Here is a 25333-nt window from a genome sequence, read left to right as displayed (position 1 = left end):
GAAAATGATAAAATTACAAGAATAATGTAATTATCTAAATGCATAATGTAATATATAACATTAAACTGGCTACTTCAGTAATCTGACTATATTTTTCAAGTAACTTTAAGCATCTGATGGTTTTAACTATTTGTTAGCTGCTGACATAATGAACAAAGTATATGGATTTGGACTTACAAATCCCCATTGGACAGGTACACCAAACTAGTAATCACACTGATTAGTCATTTTATCTGGTACACCAGCCATGCAGGTACGTTTTGTAGATTTACAATTACAATCCATCTAATGCTGCACAATTTATCAGCCCCTCTACACCATTCATCATTGGTCAGTTTGTGACCAAAGGACTGCTGCTGACCAGACATTACTTGGCTGGTGGTCCATTCTCTGCACAGCCGTGACACTGACATGGTGCTGTGTCAGGTACTAGTCAGATTAGCATGTTTTGTTTAAATAACCTACAGCAAAAAATTCTCAAACGTTCTAAAAATGGAACTGCTATAATTAACATTTTCATTTTCAAATGTAATTAAAACATGAGTTAAGAGAACTGGAACACATTTAGATTAGGACAACAAGTGAGTTCAGTGTATTATATTATGTGCTGACATTATTACCTTATTCTTAAAAATTTAGCTATATGTTCATAAACAGCATGTAATATAAAATGTTACGTTATTGGATGAGGACATGTACATTATCAACAGTTTAGGAGTTTTTATAGCATTTTTGTTATTACATTATGCCTAGTTATTACATAATGAGTTGCTCTCTGAAAAAAAATTGTACCTCTAAAATGGTAATTTGCAGAAGAAGGAAAAAACATTCTTAACTCTTAATGGTAGATAACGTAACAAGATTTTCCCAAGTACTTTTCAACCATTTTCATTGGTTCATTTATCATGAAATTTTAACACAATGCAAATGGTAATGAAAAGTTTTAAATAACAAAAAAATAAAACAATTAAAAAAAGGGAGATACACATTTTTTGTGTGTAAAAGTGACAATATGCTATGCACATACTAGAAATTGATTTTACTGTTGTATTTTAAAACAACTAGCAGCCTAGCATATTTGCAAATGTACTGGATTTCTTTTACTAACTCAAATGTACTTGAAATATGCACTTTGTGACTATATAATCAACAAGCATACAAATATTAGATTGGGCCTTGACAGACGTTCAAAATTAAAGTACTTGGATTGTGAACGAAAACCTTATCAGGATGTTCCTAGAAGGTTCAAATGCTACAGTGGAGACCAAAGCTGAAGGTCCTGCCCTACACATCCCTCCTTCCTGACTTACCTCCTGGGGAGAACTGGTTGGAGGGCATTTTGGGGCTTCCTCTGTTCCGAGGAGACATGAGGAGACTCTGCTGAGGTCCATTCATACCAGGGCTGCCTTGTGAAGGGCTGTTCATGCCTCCGAGCCCGTAGCCACCAGTGGCCTGAAAGGGTGGCTGCTGGTGGTGCTGCTGCTGCTGCATCCCAGGACCAGAGTGATTCATTGTATTCATTGGACCCATCTGGTTCATTTGATTCATCTGGCTCATCTGATTCATCTGGTTCATCTGATTAATCTGATTCATCTGGTTCATTTGATTCATCTGGTTCATCTGATTCATCTGCATCATTCGATTGCCCATGTTACCCATGCTGCCCATGTTGCCTCCGTTGCCCCCATACATGGACCCGCCGCCCATGTGACCCATGTGCCCCATGTCGTTCATTCCATAACCCCGGTTCATGCCCATGCCTCCCATGCCACCCATACCCATACCCCCTCCCGGACCCATATTCATTGGGGCATTGGGGTTGGCGCCCCCCATAGCCTGCTGCCTCATGCCACCCTGCATCATGCCACCGCTTTGGTTGGTGCGGCATCCATTGGGCTCCCTGTGGGGAGAAGAGAAGCAACTCTTATTTAACAGATCAATGTGTTTTGAATTAAACTATCTGAAGAGTTATGAGTGATGTTCATTTTCCAAAACTGCTGATAAATATCCCGATAGATTACACATGTCTGAAAAAAGAGAATTTAATAATAAAATTCCATAGTCTAAAGGCAGAGGTGGAAAAAAAAGAAAGAAAATGTACTTAACGCCTTAAAATCGCAGGCTTATTACATAATAAGGTTTATAATTCAGTAACTACAGCGACTTCAATGCAAACTGACTGGGCTATTCTGAAGTTATAGAAGTGTGTAATTGGGCTCACTGGTGGACCCTGGCCTTTAAGGGGTTGAGTGAAAGTATGGGTAGTGTGTGAATTTTCCTTTCTTTATTGACAAATTCTTTATTAAGAGTTTGATGTAGTATGTAAAAACTGTTAAAGTTTCAAAACCTACCATTCACTTCCCAGTTCATACAGTCTACATATAGAAAGCCGAGAAAACAGCCTGTTTGCAATTCAGTGTACTTATAATGTCACAAAGTCCAACTAATTTATAAATATATACCTATTCGGCCTACAGCAGTTTAGCTCCACCCATTCACACTGAAATTTGAATGAGGCACATTACAGGACAGCCATTTAGAAGAAAGCTCATTTACATATACCAGTCTTAAAGTCACAGTAACAAAAACAGCTTGTTTAGTGCTAGGGGATAAAGAGATTAAACATACTATGATGGTTTTGGTACATACACCCAAACAAAGGTGCAGCAACAGCACCACAGCATAGATGCCTAGTTGGGCAGGTTAATTTTTATTTATATATTAAGCACATTTATCGGACAGGAACCCTGACTGACGAGAAAAAAAGAGTAAAAGAAACGTCTCCTGGCCTTCTGAAATAAGTACTTTGCAGGACTGAATGAAAATGTAAGGAGAAAAAAAATTGTTTTGTCTATTGAAAATATTTAAAAAATACAAGTATTTAGTTTCCATAATGCTCAAGTACAGTACAAATGTTCCAAAATAATATTAAAGTATAGTAACAGGGTACAATTAGTCGAGCATGTTCCACTCCTGTCCACAGACATAATTTGGCCCCTTTAATGATTTGTATTTCATCATTTGCCACATGATGAGACAAAATATCTTCCAGCAGCTCATTCCACAGTTACTCAGTGCTCTTTTGTAAACATGCAGATCATGTTGGATCTGTATCGAAGTCTGACTCTTGGACAGTTTTTAAACATGCTAAACATGCATATATAATTAGGTTCAAAGTGATCACAGTCTCAACGCAAAAATAATATAGAATATTTGTGCTTTACCTCTGTAGCAGATGAGTAGATACGAAACCCTGGGGCTCATTGGTCATTGGGTGGCGGTAGAGCTTGCTTTTGGTCTGTGCTGAGACCGGGGTGCCATCTGACAAAGAAAATCTGTACACTGGGGTCTCTGCATGACCCTGGAGAAAGGCTGGAGAGAGAGAAAGAGAGAGCAAACAGTAGATAAATAAAGTTTATTATTGATAGGACTCTTTATTAGGGGTATGTGCAGCACCAAACATACCCTCATGGTAGTGGCGTTTATGGGACCAGGGCTGTCCATCACTGTGCTGGAGAAACATCTGAATACAACGTCTCAGCAGGTCCTCCCAGCCAGGACGCATGGAGGCACGCAGGGAATTCTGGTCTATCTGGATCAGCTTGCCTATTAGAAATAAAAATAAATCAGTTAAAACACATGCACCGAACTGTAAAAGGTAATCTGTGTGGAAAAACAGGCATGAATTCATATTCACTTACTGATCTGTCTATGAAACTGCAATCTACACTGTAACTGACTGTGCTTTATCAAAATGTTAAACACTATTACAAAAGTGATTAAACTTGTATATACTGTACAGCATACACACTCTTAGAAGGGAAATCCACCAAATTTTCACAATATTTGCATAATTCAGTCATTAACATGTTGACACAGTCATTCAGGGTGGTCTGGTGTGGAATGCTGTTCTAGAGAAACCTACCAAGTCAGAATTGTTCACAGTGGTGGTGATAGGAACCAGACATGTGAACAGTTTAATGCCTCTAGAAGCTCCCTCACAGAAAGTTAATACATAAAATGGATAAGAAAACACTGCCTGGTGCCTTTGACACTGTTTTATGACATTTTTATAAGATTTTGGCCTATAATGTATTTTTACCACTATTTTACCATCATCAACATCACATATGTAATTCAATAGACACGTGTACGTTCACTGGTCGTTCTGGACAGTAAATAAAATGGCTGTATTTGTGTTGTAGACATTGGAACCCCTGGTTCCTATCACAACTGTAAAGACAATCCAGGATGGTAATACTGAACATCAGACCACTCTGAATTACCTTTGTTTACATCTCAACCACTAAATTACACAGGCAGTTTGAGTGATCAGTATCCTCAGTGGAACAGATGCCACACAGGGTTCTTTGAGGGTTCACTGAAGAATCACTTTCGGTTCCCTGTTTGAAAAAGAGATTTGTGAATGTGAAGAACCTTTTGGAGATTTTAACATACTTCGCATGACCACTTTAAGTGTTCTTCCTCGTGGAGGAACTTTAAACTTTAAAAAGGTTCTTCAAACTCAAGCCTTCATTTTAACATTTTGTTACTGTTATTAATGTCATGGTCAATATAACAATCTAAATTTTCACAACTCAGTTCTAAATGATCAATAAAGTACAGTTATAAGTTAAATTTAGCTGCATTCTAATCGTGTACATCAAAACTGTAGTTCTACATTTCGTCCACTGGGAGGTGCCACAAATAAATCTTTGATTCAGTGAACTCCGCTGTTAGAACAGCAGTAATTAACTCACAAAGTAAATATTGGATTGGGAAAAGAAGAAAGAGAGGCAGATAGATGGGACTTAATTACACGAACAAAGGGACAAAAATCAACTAGAAAGTCTGTTCAGAGTAGCACTAATCTCAAATCACAGACCAATAATCTGCCCTCTCACAGCTGAAGTATTTACTTTTCATAACCTACTGAGCATAATGGGATGAAAAATGGGGAATTAATGGCACGCAGAGGCTTAATATGTACCAGCCTAGCTGTGAACAAGCTCACTATTGAATTACACCAGTGATAACAGATGTCGGAATTCCTGTATGCAGTTGTCTTTTGTAATGTTAGAGCAATGATGAGGAAAGCAGTCTAAATTATACAGCATTGACGCAGTAATATGATAATCAATACAGCTCTATCAACATGACTGTGTACATGTACTGCTAATGTATTTTGCATTGCTGTAATGTATTTTTATTAGGCATCACCTATGATCATGACTGCTTGCAGAGATAAAGCTGATTGGTTAACTTCAAACTAGCTCAGAATTAAACCGAGCAATCATAAAGAAATATAGGCCAAGAGCAGTTTATTTTCATTGTACTGATTGTGATAGAGGTAGACCCAGTAGGCCCAAGTACCCTAAGTGTCTCTATTTTCATGCAATAATAATAAATTCATCGGGAATATGAGTTTTTTGCTTCTTGCATATAAGGGGAAATCCACTGATTTGTCAAAGAGTTCTCCATATTTAAACCACTAAGATGTAAACAAAGTAATTCAGAGTGGTTTGATATTAAATGCTCTGTTCTAGAGAAACTTACTGAATCAGAGTTGTTCAGTGAAGGCGATAGGAACCAGACATCCAAAGAATTTTTCCCCTTTAAAAGCTCCCTCACATAAAATACATTGTTTCATGGTACCTGGTAAGATAAGGTTATGGCCTGAAACATAAGACGAACAGTCCTCAAAAACACCCTTTTTTCAAACTCATGACTTTTTTACTATCATCAACATCATATATGAAAACTGAGAAGACATGCAGGTTCACTGGTGGGTTTGGACAGTAAATAAAATGGCTATATTTGTGTTGTAGACATTGTGAGCCCTGGTTTCTATCACCACCACTGTACAGAAATCTGGGTCAGTTTCTCTACATTAACCCATGTCTGTTCACATTTCCGTGATTGAATTATGCAGGAATTTCGAACAATCAATGGCATTCCTCTTTGTGTTTCACTGTATCTAGTCAGATTCCATTTGATTCAGTTGTGATTCAGTTCTACTTTCTCACGTGAAAGCACGTCAACACATACACCATTTATTTTACATTGTCCTCCTGTTACAAAATGAATCGAAAAGCTTTGCTTGGACGTTTTAATCAGACCAAGTAAAAGAAGACACTTGGTTTGGGGACTTCTCTCACCTGCTAGTGTGTACCCAGCAGACGCATTTCTATGTAATTGTGAGCTGATATTTAAATGCATTCCAGTTACACTTGTGCTGAATGTAGTGAGGATCCCTCTCTGTTCACCTCTGACTGTGGTCTGAGTGATGCGATCATAATCTGATCACAGTGTCGGGCAAAGTGAAATCCAAATGTGATTCGATCACCGAAATGTTGATGAAAAGTATAAACCAGTCTTGTAGGGCGTGTAGACGTGATCTCATAACAAGAATGCACGCCTGGAGACAAGTCGTCAAAGAGCACATATTTTGATATTTGATTATTCGAGTAAACAAATCAACTAATAATCGAATTACTCTTAAAATGGCCAGAATGGGCCCAAAGATTTATTACACACTTCTACGACCAAAGAATTGTTCAAAGAGTTTGCACTGAAGTCCCTGTAGTTACTGAATAATAAACTTTAGTGTATGTAATAAGCCTGGAATTTTAAGGGGTTAATTAGCTTAAATGTGACCTGTAAATGTGAAGAGTTGTAAAAAAATGTTAGGCAACTGAGGTTCTGTTCACTTGGACTAAATTACCACCATGGAAAAATTGTGGCACTTTGTTCAAGCCCATAATTTTGAGATACAGTAATAAGCACTAGCTAAAAATAAGTGATTTAACATGAAAAATGTAGAATCATGGGAAAAAAAAAGGTTTTTTTCCCAATTTTCTCCCCAATTTAGACGTATCCAATTCCCCCCACTAGTTAGGACTCCCCCAGTCACACAATACCACCAGCGCTAGGAGAGCGAAAGCAAACACAAGCTTCCTCAGAGTCCTGTGAAGAACCACTGCATCATTTCAAACTGCCGCTAACGCAAAGTCATTGGACAGCTTAACGGGCTTAAAGGAGAACACTAACTGCCAGTTCTATTATATCAACTAAAAGACGCCTGTTTGTAATGTTGTGACAGGACAAGCTGTCAAATATTCGATAGTTCAATTGATGTACCTGCTAAACACTTAACTGACAGAAACTGATAGTGCTTATAGTATTCCAGTGACTAACGTTAGTAATGTAACATGATGCGCTTTAGTGAGTCACTTACAGTACATTAGGAATGACTTTGGTTTGTCAGAACACCTGAATGAAGGAAAAGGTACTATTTACCGACCGTTCTGCTGTTTCAGCATGTTTTCTTTTCCAGTGCTCGAAGGAAATGTGCTTTTGTGGACTTGCATATGTTGTATGTGGTGATTTCGCCTTAAGGAAACTGCTGTACACTACAGGTTACGTCATTAACACACTAAGTTGGACGCTGCTTTGAACATGTAAACTAAAAATCAACAACGGAAATATTTGTAGATGATTTTTTTTTATGGTCAACTTTATTTATAATGTTGAATAACTGTTTCAGCTCTCATTGTAAAACTTTCTGTGGAGGATTGAGGTGAAATCTGTTGCTAACAAAGGTATGTCCCCTCTTAAACCCACCCCCAAACAGTAACACAAGCAAAACAAGCTAGCTAGTGAAACACTATCTTTAGCTAACTAAACCCTTTCAAGCTGTGATGTTTATGTTTATTACATGTAATATGTTCTCCACAATTGGAGTTTTCTAGAGGACTTTTCAGCCATGCTAACTTGCATTACATCCATGGGCTGACGACAGTCTTGATGTCCGTTGCCCCCTGACCTTGAGCTCCTCCTTCATGAGACGTAGGATTGGATATAAACAATCCACACTTAGTTTGTTCCCACCCTAATAAGTCTACGTTCCCCTCACATGTAGCCCAAAATTCTCATTATTGTTCCCAGGTGTTCTCATGATAAGATCACCCACGAGACTATGTGAAAACAGCCTCTATGTGTAAGACAGATATAGATTTGGTCTGATGTGGTCTGTGTGTGTAGACTGAAGAATAAAGGCATGTTAGCAGTGTGAACATGTGTGTTCTGTCAGCATGGTCTTCTGACCTGAGAGCTCATGTCTGGTGTTGAAACTCTCGGTCCTCTCCACAGCAGTCACACGCCGCGCCACGCAGATCATACACGACTGCAGGTCTGAGAACACAAACACGGACACTCAGATTACAGAACTCCTCCACATCCATAAAAATCTTATTCAAAACACACATTCAGTCACATTGGTGTGCTCAAACCTTTGACTGGCACTGTACAAATAACTATCAACTCTTCACGGCACTTTATTATAATCAATTGTTGCAGTTGGCGGGGAATTCAATTTCACATATTGATTCCTAATTTCACTCTTTATTATGTGAGATTTCTTTACTCAGTGGGAGGCTTATAGGATTAAAGTGAAGCCATCCACAGAAACCTCGCGTAGCAGCCACTTCGGTGAGGCTCACATTACAAGCTTTACCACTTAATTCCAGTATTTCTTGCTCAGATGGTTCACATGTGTGTGTGCATGTGACTCATATCTGTCATTACATCTGTCTGTGCCTTGAAAAAACCTGCACACATTTTATCATCAAATTAAAGCTACTGCTGACCTGCTGCCCATTCTGGATGATGACCACAGTAATATGTCAGTGCCCCGAGCGCTCTGTTGAGGACAGTCTTACCTTCACCCTCCTCCATCATGGCTTTGGGTTGTGTGAGGGCGAAACACTGCATGGTCTCATAGCGCGGGCCCCCAGGAGCCTCGTCGGTGGGTCCGGGGCCATGGCCAAACTTCACCAGCATCCGGCAGTTAAAAGTGTGGCTCTTCTGCCGAGGAGCTTCACCCCCCCACGACACGCCGTTCACTGAGGGAGGAGGAGAAGGAGGAAAGACCAATTATTCATCAATTATTTATAGTTCAAATGTCAATTGTCTTATTTTTTTATTTTGTTGCACACCAGTGTACATGAAAGACAATGAAGTCCACATAAATATAAATAAAGCAGAATAAAAAATAGAATAATAACATAGCACAAAAAAGTACATGACAAAAAAAATACAGTAAATAACTGACTGGACAGATTGACTGATTCATCGATAAGTAGATAAATACACAAATAGACAGAAACACATACTTCATTGATCTCCAGGGGATATTTGGGAGTAATAACAAAAGAAAGTTGTAATTTTATATTATTGTATTAATCATTTCTCACTCATAGTTTATTGAAACAATCTGAAATTCTGTGTAAAGCGCAGATTCTAGACATTTGGTCCATACCATGTTTTGTTTTTGTGTCTGTATCACATTTTCTGTTTGTAAGTAGAAGAGGAGGTATTTTACGTTAATTTGAATTGATGGAAAGTTACTGTTGGGTATACAGTCTTGTTTTGCCTGCTTTACATTTTAATCATGTTTTTGTTATTTTTAGCATCAAAATATACTGTTAATACTGTTAAAACTGATAATAATCTGTCAATACAGAGTACAAGTGTAAATAATTTTGTACTGGACTATGTCATTATGTCATTTCACATAAATGGAGAGTTTGAAATGCTATCTATTTTTAACATTTTTTTATTTTAAAAATAACAGAATAACAAAAAAGGCATTTTCATTTCTCTAATTAAGATAAAAAGAAGTATATAAGATAAAAGTAAAAATCATAGCACTGATATATGAGGCAAGTCCACCCCAAACATCACATAATGGAAAAAAAAAGTCACAAATAACTTTTAATGCGTTTTCCAATAAATCGCTTCAAATGATTAAATTAAGTGATGTAAAACAAATATTATAGCAACACTAAATTACCCTAGATTGTATTATTTATTATTGTATTCAAGAATTATGCAAATGTAATTAATTATGCAACTGTATAATTAGTCCTATAATGACATTTAATTATGTCTACTGAATGTAAAGAAAAATGAGAGCAACGATGTAGCATGTAGAAACAGGTTAGAGCAGAGGAAATGAAGAGGAAAGGAGAGAAGCCACACTCTACTGAGTGTTCTGACATAGCGTCCATGTATCTCTCTGTATGCCACACAGCAGAATTCTAAACCACAATATGCATGAATGGACACCCAAACTGGGCATTAGCAGCTAAAGATATGCGAAAATATGAAATCTTAGTAGCATTAACACTCCACTGTTACACTTTTCCAGGACTTCACTAATATTTCTATGACATACTTCCAGGTTTTCCAGAATGAGTGGGAACCCTGTTTCGGTGCTGCTGTGCAGTGTGAAATGTAACTAAACAGTAAGCAGCTGAGAGAGCTGCCCTCCTTCTCTAACCTCAATGACACTAAAAGAAAAAAGTGCTGCTCTCTCTTTGCTGCTCCTCTTCGCTGGGCTAATGAAGCATGGTCTGAATGCAGCAAGGGCTGTCGATTTCCGATAGCCGAGCTGCGTGTGGGAGCGCAGGGAGCCATCTGTTTTCATTAGAGCTCAAACACGGATGTGTGTGGAGTCACCTTCAGCAGAGCTGCTTCACATGAGCGCCACAGAGCCTCTGCAGCCACCGACACCCAAAGACATGCTCCAAAACTATGGTTAATGTGTTAATGCGTCTAATGATGGATAAAAACTAAAGAACTAGCTTGGTGAAAAATCTGACACAAATCTTCCCTCATCTATAAAAATGTCCAAACTTCAGGCTTGAAGATGACTGTCGTTTTAGCTAGCTAATGTACTTTTGACCATTTTAATAGACGACAGAACCAACATAAGCAAGTGTATCTGAAATTATTAAACAAATCATACAGTTCAAGTAATCAAGTAATAATTTGGACGTGCAGTTTGCACTACACCAAACTGGTGGCTACAAAGCTTCCTCTGCATGTTAGCTACATCAGCCTTGTAACTGAAAGAAACTTTAGAACTAAACAGGGTTGCGAAACTCACACCACACTGTAAAAGAACACTATGTTTTTTGCCTACATGATTAAATAGTAAATACAAAATTAGTGACCTTGCGTGTTTAAGTTGCAAATGGTGTTGCACGAGGATGATCGGGGTTTAAACAACTGCAGAGTGTGTGATGGGATTCATAGATTGAGAAAAGGTGGTACAGTGTAGTTACTGTCTCGATCAGTGTGTAGAAAATGGGTCGCAGAGCAGATGTTAATGATTGGCAAAAAGGAGTGATTGTATTTGGGCGTCATGCTCTGAAACACAAAAGCTGGACGCCCGTCCCACTGCTGTCTTTTAAAGTTCACAGCATAAACTCTGCAGACCAGTTTCTGCTCCCTGTTGAATGTTATAAACTTTTGCTATGACGCGACGCACATGTGCAGAACATACTGAAACTTTCCGATTGGGAATGTAACCGGATACAGGCGTTTACATGATTATTATTCTTCTATTTAACAGAATATTTACAGGATTACCCACCTCGTTCAATCGGATAGAAATAGTATTTCCAATGGCTTCCGAACTAGACTAGTTCGATCGAGGCGTATGCATAGACACATTCTATTCCGATTGAGCTATTAGTCGGATTATTAACAGACTATCAAGTTGCATGTAAATGCTGCTACTGTCATTGGTCATCATGTTAATGATGAAGAGGCAGTATATTCAGCAGCAATTGTGCACAAATCAGAGGAATGGCCTGTAGGGCTGTAACAACAAACAGATTTTAAGATATAAGACTACTTTTGAGTCTAAGATCAAAATTTGGTTAAGTTTTCGATGTGCTAGCGATGTCTGATGTTGAACTCTTGACTTGCTAACTCTTGAGTCTTAAAACATGAAAATAAAGATGAAATATGAACAATAAATAAAATAATAAAGATTTTTTTTTCTACAGATGATTCAATAACTACTATAAAATGTAAGAGAAACTACAGTGTGGGCTTATATATGGTCCCTTAAGGGATAAAGTCTTGATTCTACACAGCTCTATTTTGACAGGAGAGATAAATAAAATGTCTCAAATAGAATTTATGTGTCTTCACAAAAAAGTCCAGGCCTTTGAGCCCACTCACTGCCCACTCAGCAGTGGGTGGGCTCATGGCCTGCATTAGGGTGCCTACACACTAGACTACACAAGAATGGAGAAGTGAATGCAAATGCATGCAGGGCGCTGTTTCAACACTTTTTTTAACGTGCCCTTTCCCACTCTGATACTCAAGTGTCCACTCATGGGCAAAGGGCAGGAGGAGCCCATGAGGAGCCGATTATTCAAATGGGATGAACCTCAGCTAGGTCAGCCTCGGTGAGCTAATTAGCTAGCCATGCAAACTTTGTAGTTCAAATTGTTTTTTGGAGATGTTTCAACGTAACATCCATAAAATATGTGAGTTACTGCTTTGTCTAGTTATACACTTGGTGTAGTGCCTTTCTTTTTGTTGTTGTTAGCCATGTAGCCTTTAGCATGCTAACAAGCCACTGCGTATAAAGTATTTATACTTTTTTCGATTTTGAAAAATGTTATATTTTAAAATCATTTTCTGTAGAGAATCTTTTCGCCTACAACTGTATATGGATCACGTGGTCTGGGGGGTGAACAATACATTTTGAAAACTTTAACAGCGTTTACACACTACATCAAACTCCTGTACTTTAACCAGGCCTAACGTGTGTGTGGGTCTAACCATTGTTCCTGGGCAGGTTCTTGTGGAATTCCTCGCGGTCCTCCTCGTGGAGGATGTTGTAGACGCTGGTGTTGATGAGCTCCTCTTGTTTGTACTGCAGGTACTGAGTAACGTTATCTGATACAAAGACAATGCTTCCCTCCCTGTTCACCACAAACAGGAAGCCATCCAGGGCCTACAGGGAGAAAAGAAAGGAGCACTCAGCTGGGGTATAATCTCTCACCTTGCATCGATTGGCTTTGATTACAGTTCTTCAGGGAATGCATCCTGAATCAAATATAATTGATTCTAACATTCCGAAAGCAATACAGTTTAATCACTACCCTCAAATCCAGATCCATAGCTCTTAGTTACCTGGCCCAGGTACGTGGGTAATGGACCGAACATATTAGATATAAAGTCATAATCAAGGAATGTGAAGCAAAAAACTCTTTGCAGTCAGCAATAGATGTGTTTGGCAACAATCTTTATTTCTTGGGTTGCCTCCTGTTGGAAACCTCACTCTCTCAATCAGTTAGACCAAGAGCAAAACTGTTAAAAAGGAATTCTCTTAATTTTCTTAATGTTTTGCAGGATTAAATGGTTAATATGTTAACAGAGTCACTCAGAGTGATTTAATTAAACAGAGAGACTGAAATGCTCTGTTTTAGAGAAACTTGCAGTCAGAATTTTTCACAGTGGTGGTGATAGGAACCAGACATCTGAACAGTTTAATGTCGCTAAAAGCTCCCTCACAGAGTTATTACACAGAATGGTTCCAAATACTCTGCCTGATGCCTGTAACATTGTTTTATGATAGTTTTGAGATAGTAAGAAAGAAAACATATATGTCTGACTATTTTAAAATCATATATGACTCAGAGGTCACATGTAAATGTCTATATTTGTGTTATAGATATTGTGACCCCTGGTTCCCATCACCACCACTGTAAAGACATCTGAGAATCTAAATTTCTCTACAATGAACCATTTCACATCAAGCCAACATTAGCATTGTTTTTGGTTCGTTGTGAACCAAATATTAGCAACATAGATAGCTAGCACTTCCATTTCCATGCACTTCGTAATCCGATAACTGCAGAAAATCTGATTTTTGGAGTAATCCAATAAACATGTTTACATGTGCTTGAGTAATCAGATAATGGGGAAACTCAGGGTCTACTTGAGTCAGGCAGTAATCGGATCTCTGCTTTGCAGCTGGCCAATAAACTCACAGAAGAAGACGTGACATAAACGTAATGCAAAACTCAAATGTCATACCGCAGCTTTATATTTAAACATTTACCACATTTTAAGAAAGAAATCAGAGTAAGAGTTTACATGCACTGAGAAACCTGATTACTTATTTAAAATCCAGCCTCTTTATCGGATTTCTTAATTCTTGGATTTCTAGTCCTTACTCTGATCTAAGAAATCAGAGTGTCCTGTTTCCATGACCATTTGAATAATCAGATAACTGCAGAAATCCAACTATGATCAGATTATAAAGTGCATGTAAACACGCTCTAACATAGCAAACACTAAGAGATCATTCTAAAAATTCTAGTTTTAATTCTACCATTCTAGCTTACGTTCTGGTGCATTCATGTTCATGTTATAGTGCTTGGTGACTATCCCACCTGAAGGAGTTAAGAATTCTCTAAATTGTGTTCCTGACAGTTTCTCAATAATAACAGCTTCAATCACATATGTCACCAGAGACATTATAAAAGAGACAGTTCACTGATGAAAAAACGAATAGAATAGCTTGTAACGCTCTACATGGCGGCTGTCCTCTGGAAATTCCCACCATTTAATAAAAAAGCCAATAGCCTTGTTGACAAAATCGATGTCTAATGTCTAATCGAGCTCAAATAAACAAACATTTCTCAGCACCGCCCTCTAAAAGGTGCCACTGCACTTTTACGAAGTCAACTTTTATTGTTGATGTACAATACATGATATTCCTCAATAAGGAATTCCTCTTCAATGCTGGAGAGGACATGGCACCCCTATACACCAAAAAACATCAGTAATTCCTGACTGACCATATTGGAAATGCTAACTGGCCTCTTCTCTAATCTCATATAAAGTCTGGTAGCTCCTCCACATCACCAGCCTTTTGCAATCAGATGCAAAAATACTGACTTCTCTCGCTCACCTGCAGTAAAAGTGGCCCCAGATGATCTTTGTCAATAACCCCCTGACCCGTGGAGGATACGTCAGCTTTCTGGACATCATCGTCGTTGGATGAGGCTTTACCTGTTTGGTTAAACAAAAAACACAAACACACAGTTGTTCAGGATCTGCGAACATATGGTTTCCCCTTTAGGAGCTGTATTAAAGGAACAGTCCAGCAAAAAAAGAAAATTTACTCAGAATCTCCCCTACTCCAGATGTAGCTGATCAACCAAGACGTGTTTGGTGTCTGAAGTATTCTTCCTTAGTTTTGCACTGGTGCTGTGAGGGTAATGTAACTAACAAGCAATGTGGGTTGAAGTAATACCCCACCAAATAAACTATATGCTAGAAACATCACACACTTGCCTCAAGCTGTGTGGAGTTTTTAAGTAATAGACATGTTTATGTAGTTTCTGACACAGCATAACACACAGTCATCTATAAACATGGACAAAATTTGAGCTTCAGGGTGGCCTCTATTACTATTTTCAGTTATGCTGTAAGTGCTTACATACATTTATACAGCTTTATTTAGGGTAAAGGGTTAAACTGTGTCCCCCCAAACTATTTCTTCAATACAAGCGTTTATTTCATTACAGTGCTGAGCAAATTTTATGAAAGAGCCCATATAATACACTTTTCTTGTCTTTAATTTTTTCCTGAGGTTCACTTATGATCTTTGTGCAGTTTTGAGTACCAAAACCAGCCAGAATTCAATTTTACACAACCACTTTCCAACCACTCTTTATCTCTTAGAATTAGGCAGTTTTTGTTACTATGCCTTTAAGACTGATGTATGTAAATGAGCTCTGTTTTGACTGGCTGCCCTGCATTGTGTCTTTTCCAAAAAGCAATCTGGGCTGAAACACTCCTTATACTTCAGCGTGTATGGGTGGGGCTAAACTGCTGTAGGCCAAATAAGTGCATATACGTACATTTGTTTGACTGTGACATCACAAAAATAATGAATTCAAAAAAGCCTGTTTTGCAGCTTAGTTTCCATATATAGACTGTGTGGTCTATGGACTGAATGATGCATTTTGGAACTTAAATAACGTTTACATACCACATTAAACCATTTTATTCCAAAAAAGCTAGGAAAATTTGCTTTTCCATGATATGGGCTCTTTAAAATATGGGAATAATAGTAATAATAAGGTCTTGACAACCAGATTCAGAAAGAAACACAAAATATTTTCTTTGCCATGCTGGCTCTCTCTCTCTCTTTGTCATGTAATTCTTGCTCTATCTTTCATTTAACTGGCATGACTGTAGCGTTACAACAGCAACAATTACAATGATAACAACAATAATCATACAAATAATAATAATAATGATAATACTAAGCAACAAGAGCTACATTTACTTTTAACATACATATGCTGGTTATTCTTTCACCACCATTTCTTTTATTTAATTGATTTGCCTCTTTGTTATTGTCTGCTGCTGTTTTCTGTCTGTACCTCAGGCAGGGTTGTGATATTGAGCACAACTAGACAAAGCAAGAACTGAACAAAGCAATCAGTCTTTTTCTCACTGTCCAGTTCTCTAGATTAATGGAGATCTGTACCCACTCCTGGCCACCAGGGGGCTGTATGGACCAGTTTTATTCTGCACACATGCTGTGCATTACTATGCTCCCCTCATGAGGAGGGAGTGGAGGAGGGATTGGAGGTGGGCTGGAGGCGCAGGTAAACGCCCGCCTGGAGCTTTGTATTCAGGCAGAGAGATGGAGAGGAGGAAAAAAAAAGAGAGGAGAAGAGGAGGCATTAAAGCAGAACTGAGCGAATCAGAGTCGGAGTGAAGGGAATGATTCCATTTGATGAGTTCCCTGGAGGTGGATCAACAAAACCACTACTGAGGGGGGAGAGAGAGAGAGAGAGAGAGAGAGAGAGAGAGAGAGAGAGAGAGAGAGAGATGGAGGGAGGAAAAGATGGAGTGAGAGAAAATGAAGAGGGGTGAAGACAAAAGGTAGACCTGGGTGGAGGACAGACAGACAGTGAAGGAGAATGAGAAAGGGAGAGTGACGTGAGTAAAAGAGAGAGACCTGAGAAAGAGAGAAAAAGAAAGAATAGGAGAGGCAGAGGAGATAAGAATAAAGATGGAAACAGAGGAATAAAGGAAAAATAAAGGGAGCTAGAGATGGGGAAAGTGGGGGGCAGTGAGATAAAAGAGAAAGGAACTGAGATAAGTGAGAGAAAGAGCAAGACAAAAAAGAGGGAGAGAGAGAAACAGAAAGGATAGATGGAGAGAGAAATGACAGAGAGAGAAAGAAAGAGAGAGAGAGAAAGAGAGGGGGAATAAAAGAAAGAGAGGGGGAAAGAGAGAAACAGAAAGGAGAAAGAGGAATGACAGAGACAGGAATAGAAAGAAGAGAGAGAAAGAAACGACAGAGAGATAACAGAGAGAGAGAGAGAATGAGAGAGAGAGGAAGAGAGAGAGAGAGGGAAAGAGACAGAGAAAGGAGAGAGAGGGATGACAGGCAGAAAGAGAAAGGAGAGAGAGAGAGAGAGAGAGAGAGAATGGCAGAGAGAGGGGAAAGGATGTATGTTGGTCTACCATAAGCAATATTTCAGTATAAAATCATAAAGCCTATCTGAAGAGCCACATATAAACAACAACAAAAAATGAGGCTGAAAGCAAACAGACGAATAAAAAGTCAGCAGCAAGTTTATGGTAGAAACATGACATAGTGAAAAGGTGGAGAAAGAGATGGAGAGAGAGAGTTGGAGTGACAGAGTGAAAGGGGAAAAGGGTAAGGGTTGAGAGAGAGAGAGAGACAGAGAGAGAGAGAGACATTTCATTATTCACTTCCTGTAACTATGGCAACCTGTCTCCACAAAGTCAGACCCAGCTGGACCCTCTCGCCGCCTCTCGAGATGGTTTAGCTTCTCTTCCTTTCTCTCAATCTCCCCTCCATTCTCTTTCTCTGATCTCTCTCCCTCTCTCTTTCTCTGATCTTCCTTTCTCTCTCTTTCCTTGTCTCTCATTTCTCTCTCTACACTTGTTTGGAGCATAAAGTACTCAAAACAGTAAACAACCATATAGTGAAATAAAATTCTAAGGAAGCTGGAATGAATCTATAGAGATTTTACAGGTGAGGTCAAGAAACCAGGAAGTTCACGATAGTAAACACTTTCCAGTAAGAATTTATATTCAGTTTTATTACGGAAATTATAAAATTTGGCAGGAAGGTACAGCTGCAAGCAAAGGAAGGCTCACCGTGGTCCGTAGTTTAGGAAAGTGCATTATATTGTACAACCCCAATTCCAAAGTTCTAAAATGTAAATAAATGTAAATGAAAACAGAATGCAATGATTTGCAAATCTCATAGACCCATATTTTATTCACAATAGAACACAGAACACATATCAGATGCTGAAAGAGAGACATTTTACCATTTCATGAAAAACATTAGCTCATTTAGAGCAGCAACGCATGTCAAAAAAGTTGGGACAGGGGCAACAAAAGGCTGGAAAAGTAAGTGGTAGTAATGAAAAACTGCTGGAGAAGCAATTTGCTTACTAACTCACATGACTGGGTACTAAAAGGGCATTTTAGAGAGGCACAGTCTCTCAGAAGCAAAGATGGGCAGAGGTTCACCAATCTGCAAAAAACTATGTCTAAAAATTGTACAACAATTTCAGAAAAATGCTCCTCAACGTAAAATTGTGAAGACTGAGGATATCCCACCATCTACAGTACATAACATCATCAGAAGGTTCAGAGAATCTGGGGAAATCCCTGTACGCAAGGGACAAGGCCGATGGTTAACATTGGATGCTTGTGATCTTTGGGCCCTCAGATGGCACTGCATTAAAAACAGGCATGATTCTGTACTGGAAATCACTGCATGGGCTCAGGAACACTTCCAGAAATCATTGCCTGTGAACACAGTTCACCATGCAATCCACAAATGCAAGTTAAAGCTGTATCATGCAAAGAAGAAGCCATATGTCAACACAATCCGGAAACGCCGCCGTCTTCTCTGGGCCAAAGCTTATTTAAAATAGAGTGAGCCAAAATAGAAAACCGGTCAGATGATTCAAAATTTGAAATTCTTTTTGGAAACCATGGATGCCGTGACCTTTTTCATTTATTTACATTTTACACAGCATCCTACGTTTTTTGGAATTGGGGTTGTATATGTATATTATATTGCATTATGGTGTTCACGAACAGGGCAGTATGATGTCTGTCATGATATCTGTGTCTAAAATGACAGAGTTTACAGTATTATCACTGCACTGTTAGAATGTACTTAAGCATGTAGGTACACTAGATGTTGGAACATTGCTGTGAGAATTTGATTGTAGCCATAAGAGCATTAGTGAGGTCAGGTACTGATGTTAGACGGTCAGTTCTGGACACTCCAACTCATCCCAAAGGTACTGGATGGAGCTCCATCACTCCAGAGAACATAGCTCCACTGCTCCACAGCCCAATACTGGGGGGATTTATACCCCTCTAGTCCACGCTTGACACTGGACATGGTGACCTTCTTGTGCAGCTGCTCCAGAGTGTCCCATTCTATTGGCCAGTGCTTTTCTGTGGAGATTATACAAGTCTTGTGCGAAATTGAACCTGTGTCAGTAATGAGCGGACCCTATACAAACTGCAGAAATTTATATAGAGTAAATTCTAAAGGAATGCTAAGTAGAAGAGCTGTCCAAATAATTTGTCATATATGTATACTGAGTTTTTCTTAAACCTCATTTTATTTACATTTTTATAGGCACTTTGCAAAATACACAAACAATGTAAATTTGTAAGAATATGTTTAGCTATATGAACTTTTCAGAATTAAAAGAAAATATATTTATTACATCTATAGTTCTTTTGGGGGGATTTTCACTTGTCCTTAGGGGGAAAATTGGTGAATTTTTGGGTATTTTTTGCCCTTTGACCCTTGTTATTTCTGACTTAATTATAGCTGGTTTCTGATGTCGTGCAAAGCCAAATGACCAGCTCAAAACAAATAACACCAGACTGATAAGCGAAGACATGACTTTGTCCTTCTGTAATTCATTTCATGACTTTTGCATAAACTTCTTTGCAGAATGACTCATGCTGTGTGTGCAGATGTATGTGTAGTTCTGAAGTGACCTATATGGTTTTATAGTTGTGATAACTCCACTGTCTCTCTCTCCTTTCAAAGCTTCTTTTCACTTTTTTGTTTGTCTTTTTTTTCCCCACTTTGCTGGCACTGTTTGAATGTGTCAGCAATATGCAGTGCAGAAGAGCAGCGTCTTCATCCCACTAGTCCTTATGAGCTTGCCTAAGCACAAATCTGAAGAAATGTTTCAATTCGATCAAACCATGTGGCCAAAAACTATTTTTAAAATTTATTAAATTTAGACTTACACAGAACTGCTGATGTTAACAAAATAGTCAGAAAAAATAATAATTTGTTTGCTTATTAAAGTATGAAAATAACATGCAATTGAAATAAATCTAATGGGTACTCTTATAGATTTGTCTAAGATATAACTATACAAAAGTTCATCACTCATACCAATCAAAAGTTCTGTGACATTTTAAAACACGAAAAACTTTTTTTGGTCAGTTCTTCTGTGAACGAGGGAGAGATGATGAGTGCGTTTACATGCACTTAATAATCCGATAACTGCAGAAAATCAGATTTTGTCAGTAATCCGATCAACACGTTTACATGCACTTGAGTAATCAGATAAAAGGAAAACTCCGGGTTTACATGAGTCAGTAATCGGATTTCTGCTTTGCAACCAGCCAATAAACTCACAGAAGAAGACGTAACGTAAATGCAACGTAAAACCCAAACTTCTGGCCACATTGTGCCACTTTACCTGAAAATATGAACATACGTCATCTAGAAGATGAAGAATATTTAAATCCTTCATTTCATAAAGCATGTATCCAAAAGTGTTTTGCTGCCATCTAGCGTCAAACCCGCTTGATTATTTCTGGTACCACCGTCTGTTTTCACATATGCACAGACTGAGATATCTGAAAGAAATCAGAATAAGAGTTTACATGCACTAAGAAATCTGATTACTGAGCTAAAATCCAGCTCTCTTTATCAGATTTCTAGACCTTACTCCAAACTAAGAAATCAATATATGCTGGTTACATGACCATTTGAATAATCAGTTAACTGCAGAAATCTGATTATGAGCAGAGTATTGAGTGCATGTAAACGCACTCTATGATGAAGGTTTTTCAGCTCCTCACAACTTTCCTGCTTACCACCACAGCATGCTCTGATGGACTCCTCCGTACATTTTCAATGGAATTTAAGTCAGGAGATTGTCTAGAGCATGAAAGCACCTTCAGCTTTAGTTGTATGTTTGGGGTCATTATCTTTGTGAAATCTTCTTCCCTTTCTTGGTCAATAAGATTAAGACCACCTCGAACATCTCCCAGTACATCAGCCCATTTTCAGGTCCTTTGATGACGTGCAGTGCTCCAGTACACACTTAAAAATGATGGTTCTTCAAGGGTTCTTTAGCTAAAAAAGTGGCAGAAACTTTTGCATGATTAAAGGGTTCACTGCATCATGACAGGGTTCTTCAGATTGATGGAGAATGCGCTGTAGCTGGTTCTATATAGAACTTTTTTGAAAAGGGTTCTATAGAGCACCAAGTAGGGTTTTTCTGTTGTTATAAGCTTGACATCATAACAACAGAAGAACCCTTTTTGGTGCTATATAGAACCATTTTCAGAAAGGTTCTATATAGAACCATCTACAACACATTCTCCATCAATCTGAGGAACTCTTTCACAACGCAAAGAACACTAATCATGCAATCATCCAGGGGCTCTTTGAATGATTTTTATGATTCTGTATAGAACCACTGTCTTTACTAAAGAACCCTTGAAGAGGCATCATTTTTAAGTGTGTACTGTTTGCAGAGAAGCAGCCCCATATCAGGACACTACCATCTTCATGTTTCACTGTGTTCTTGGGATTGTACATACAACCCTTCTTTCTCTGGACATGAGGAACTCAATTATTGCCTAAGAGTTCTGTTTTTGTTTTGACCAGCGCACATTGTTCCAAAACAGTCTTAAAGCTCATTTGCAGGTTTTAGAGGTGTTTAGCGTGTTGTTTAATAATGTTGTTCCTGAGAACTTTAGGAAGCACCTTCACCTTCACCACGACTGCTACTTCCCAACCAATGGCAACATCTCTTATAATCTTATAATAAGTTATTTCTGCAGCATTACTATTTAGAACTTGATTTATTTTCATTTGTATATTAACATATCGTCTCTGTCACCCAAAAAACATTCTCCATTTTTGTCTTTTTTTACCTTTGGCATAATTTAAAAAAAACCTCAGTCACCCTTTACACTGTGTTAAAAGTTCATGATGAACAGTCCAACCGAAATGGTCCAAAATTACTAGGAATTAAATACATAAGTAAAAGTACTTATAAATATATAAATAAATATTATAAGTACAAAGTCAAAGACATCTTGTGTGTGAATGTGAAGAGGATATATGTACTGGATATAGATTGAATAACAAAAACAAAACCGAACGCCGAATACGTGTCTAGTTTTTGTGCAGTGCTGATTCCTTTCAATTGTGATGCACATCACCTTCAAACACACAGACTCTCCTACACAGTGCTGAGCCATTACCAGTCTATCACTGCAGTAATGAACACAATTCACTCCTGCACCTGCACGCCGTGTGGCCCAGCTGTGTGTTGGCCCGTTCCCACGGAAACCCATATGGCACAGAGTGGACGGAAGAAACAGCAAGCGGTCAGTACACCAAAAATTCAGTCTTATCAGCTCGTCAGACACACACTGGAATAACATACAGATCAGAGGTTCTCAATCTTTTTCACCTTAAGGCCCACCTGTTTATCACTAGAAGGCGTGAAGGCCCACAAGAAAGCAAAACTCAATGTTTTTTGCTCATTTTTGGGAACTTTTTAACACAGTGATACGTGTATTCTTGCAATATGTGATGTGTATCAGTGAACATGAAATATCAGCAGAATATTGATGCGAGTGGACAACTAAAAGGTCAGGTGTTTCTAGAGGCAAAGGGCCAAAAATTGATGAAGCTGCCTTTGTGCACTTATTGTCAGGCTTGAATTAATGTTGTTAACTGTATGAAAACATTTTATATTCCTTTTTCATTGTTAAGTCAATTATTTTATCACTAATTTCTATGACAAAATGCCATCACAGGCCCACTACAGACCACTGGCTCCCCTCAGCCTAGGTCCAAGAACAACCAAGGGGTGCTTCAAGGCCCACTTGTGGTCCTCAGCCTAGTGGTTGAGAAACCCTGATATTGATTTTGTATGGGTATGGTGGTATGGTAGCACACAGTAGTATGGAAGTTTTCTTCATTAGTACAAGCAAGTGCTCTCTCTCTTTCTTTGTCTTTCTCTCTCTCTCTCTCTCTCTCTCTCTCTCTCTTTCGCTCTCTCCATTCCAGAACACCAGAAATAATCCATCAAGTTTACCTTTAACCGATTTCACATTCAAATCTTATCAAGTTCATGTTAAACTGTGTGTGATGGAACCTTCAACATCTTGCCAAACCAGTTTGATTGCCAGCACTTGTCCATGCAAACGCTGTGTGATTTGCATCTTCAAACACAGGAGATGCAGAGCTACTCCAGAGTAGCTCAACTGTTTAAAGCACATCTTGTCCTCTTAAAAATAAGGTAATAAATTCCTGATCTAGTTTTCTTGCCTTACAGTCTGAGTACCTTAATGATAAGTCTAATAGTGATCCAATCCTTGGGTTTTCATACAAAACACAGGTACATTATTTAGATATGTTAGACTGCCAATTAATACTACCTTTGCATCATTTTTACTCCGTGCATAATGTGACATTCTAGATTAACACGTTTTGCTTTTTGCCATACATTTTTACACAACCATTATGTACCATTTTATGCTTTTACACAACCATTATATATACCAGGCTTTATTTAGCTCATGATTCCATTAAACTGACCAGTTGCAGTGAAAATCACTTGATCTTTGACAGTAGTATATGCTCTGAAATGCATAGACAGTATATTTTGTACATCTGATGGCGTGCCACTCACAACAAGCGGCAGAAAATACACTCAAAGCATATTACCTGCTTATCCACATCTTATCTGTCAGTTTTAGACAAAACATGGCTCCAATACAGTCAAAACACAGGACCTGCAGATATTACAAGTTTTCATATTGCACTGTAAAATACAGTAGGGGGTGAATGTTTAGACATTTTTATTTTGTTACTTAATATCCTTCCAGTGAATTTATCCACTTTGAATTTACACACAAAGGCTATGTTCACATTACAGGTTGAAGTGGCACAAATCCAATTTTTCGCCCTAATGTGACTCAGATCTGATGTTTTCAGGGCTGTGTGGACATGCAAATCTGATCTGATTTGAGCAAAAATCGGATTTGAGCAATGAGGCTTGTAATGTGAATGTAGCCATAATATGTTTTCGACTTTGTACTGTATGTATTCATGAACATAAACAAAGATGTGTTTAAAAAACAAACTACAAGATGAAAAAGCATTGAGGGTCCACAAATTATTAACATTAGCATGTTGTTACAAAGCCATGGTTGTTTGTCCCTCATACAACGATCTTCATATAGCATTCATAAGCCTCTTGCACTTCAAAGCTGTTTCCTTACGGCAGCCAATAATTTCTTTCGTCCATTTTCTTTAGCTGGACCAGCCCACCTCCCCTGAAGCAGCACACAGGCAGTGGTTTCTGATTCAACCACTTAAAACACGTTCTACTCGCAGCGTTGTGGCATCCCCAAACAGCCTGATATAATGAAGTGCAAAACTGCAACCAGAGTTTGAGTTTCAGTGCGGTCGAATGAGGCCGTAATGAGGCCGTTTACAACTTTAAACACATTTACTCAGTACACCTGGCTTCACGCCAAAATCACATCTAACGTATTTATGATCTGTACTTCAGCAGGCCTATCTGAACACCCACCAAACTGTGAAGTATTTAAAAAAATGCTGCTGAGAAGAGTTTGCTGATAGAAGCTCCCGCTCAGCGATGTCAAATCATATCCCTTTTTTTTTTTGCCTCAACAAAATCATTCACACAGTCCTGGGCAGCGTTCTGGTTAGGTCTCTCTACAGAAACTCGGAGACATGATAATGGACCCAAGGAGAGATAATTTAAAAGACTAAAATCATTATAATTAAGTCATCACGCTGAAACAGGCTCTAGGAGCCTTAAGATGAATAAAACCACTTTAAAACTACTCAAGGTTTCCACTCTGGCCTTTGAAAAACACAAACAAAACCTGATCTTATAATATTGATCTGTGATTCCAGATAGCATGATAGCACTTTTTCCTTTCTGATACCAACAGTGAAACCTTCATATCATCCAATTCTGACACAATTTTTTTCCTTTAAATACAAAAGCTTAAAAGAAGCTGTAGAATGAACATCACTATTTCACTGAAGATGAACATCACTAAATCACCTCTCTTGTTAATATACACTGTGCAATGTATCACAACCTGCTACTGTAATGAC

The 25333-nt window shown here is 38.4% G+C and overlaps 1 protein-coding gene across 4 annotated transcripts in view; it reads right to left on the bottom strand.

The window, feature by feature from the left end:
* Window positions 1-25333, bottom strand: part of LOC118822103 (nuclear receptor coactivator 3-like) — a 120850-nt gene that overhangs the window by 11287 nt on the left and 84230 nt on the right. For all 4 annotated transcript variants that reach the window (XM_036590949.1, XM_036590948.1, XM_036590951.1 and 1 more), the window contains 7 exons: window positions 14786-14886; window positions 12646-12820; window positions 8721-8903; window positions 8107-8193; window positions 3466-3606; window positions 3225-3372; window positions 1311-1900 (listed from right to left, as the gene is read on the bottom strand). In XM_036590949.1, the coding sequence (XP_036446842.1) occupies window positions 1311-1900; window positions 3225-3372; window positions 3466-3606; window positions 8107-8193; window positions 8721-8903; window positions 12646-12820; window positions 14786-14886 (1425 nt within the window). The remainder of the gene's footprint in view (window positions 1-1310; window positions 1901-3224; window positions 3373-3465; window positions 3607-8106; window positions 8194-8720; window positions 8904-12645; window positions 12821-14785; window positions 14887-25333) is intronic.

The sequence above is a fragment of the Colossoma macropomum genome, unplaced genomic scaffold (assembly GCF_904425465.1).
Source record: "Colossoma macropomum unplaced genomic scaffold, Colossoma_macropomum, whole genome shotgun sequence".
Taxonomy (NCBI): Eukaryota; Metazoa; Chordata; class Actinopteri; order Characiformes; family Serrasalmidae; genus Colossoma; species Colossoma macropomum.
The sequence above is the reverse complement of the archived record's forward strand: the minus strand, read 5'-3'. Positions and strand labels throughout refer to the sequence as shown.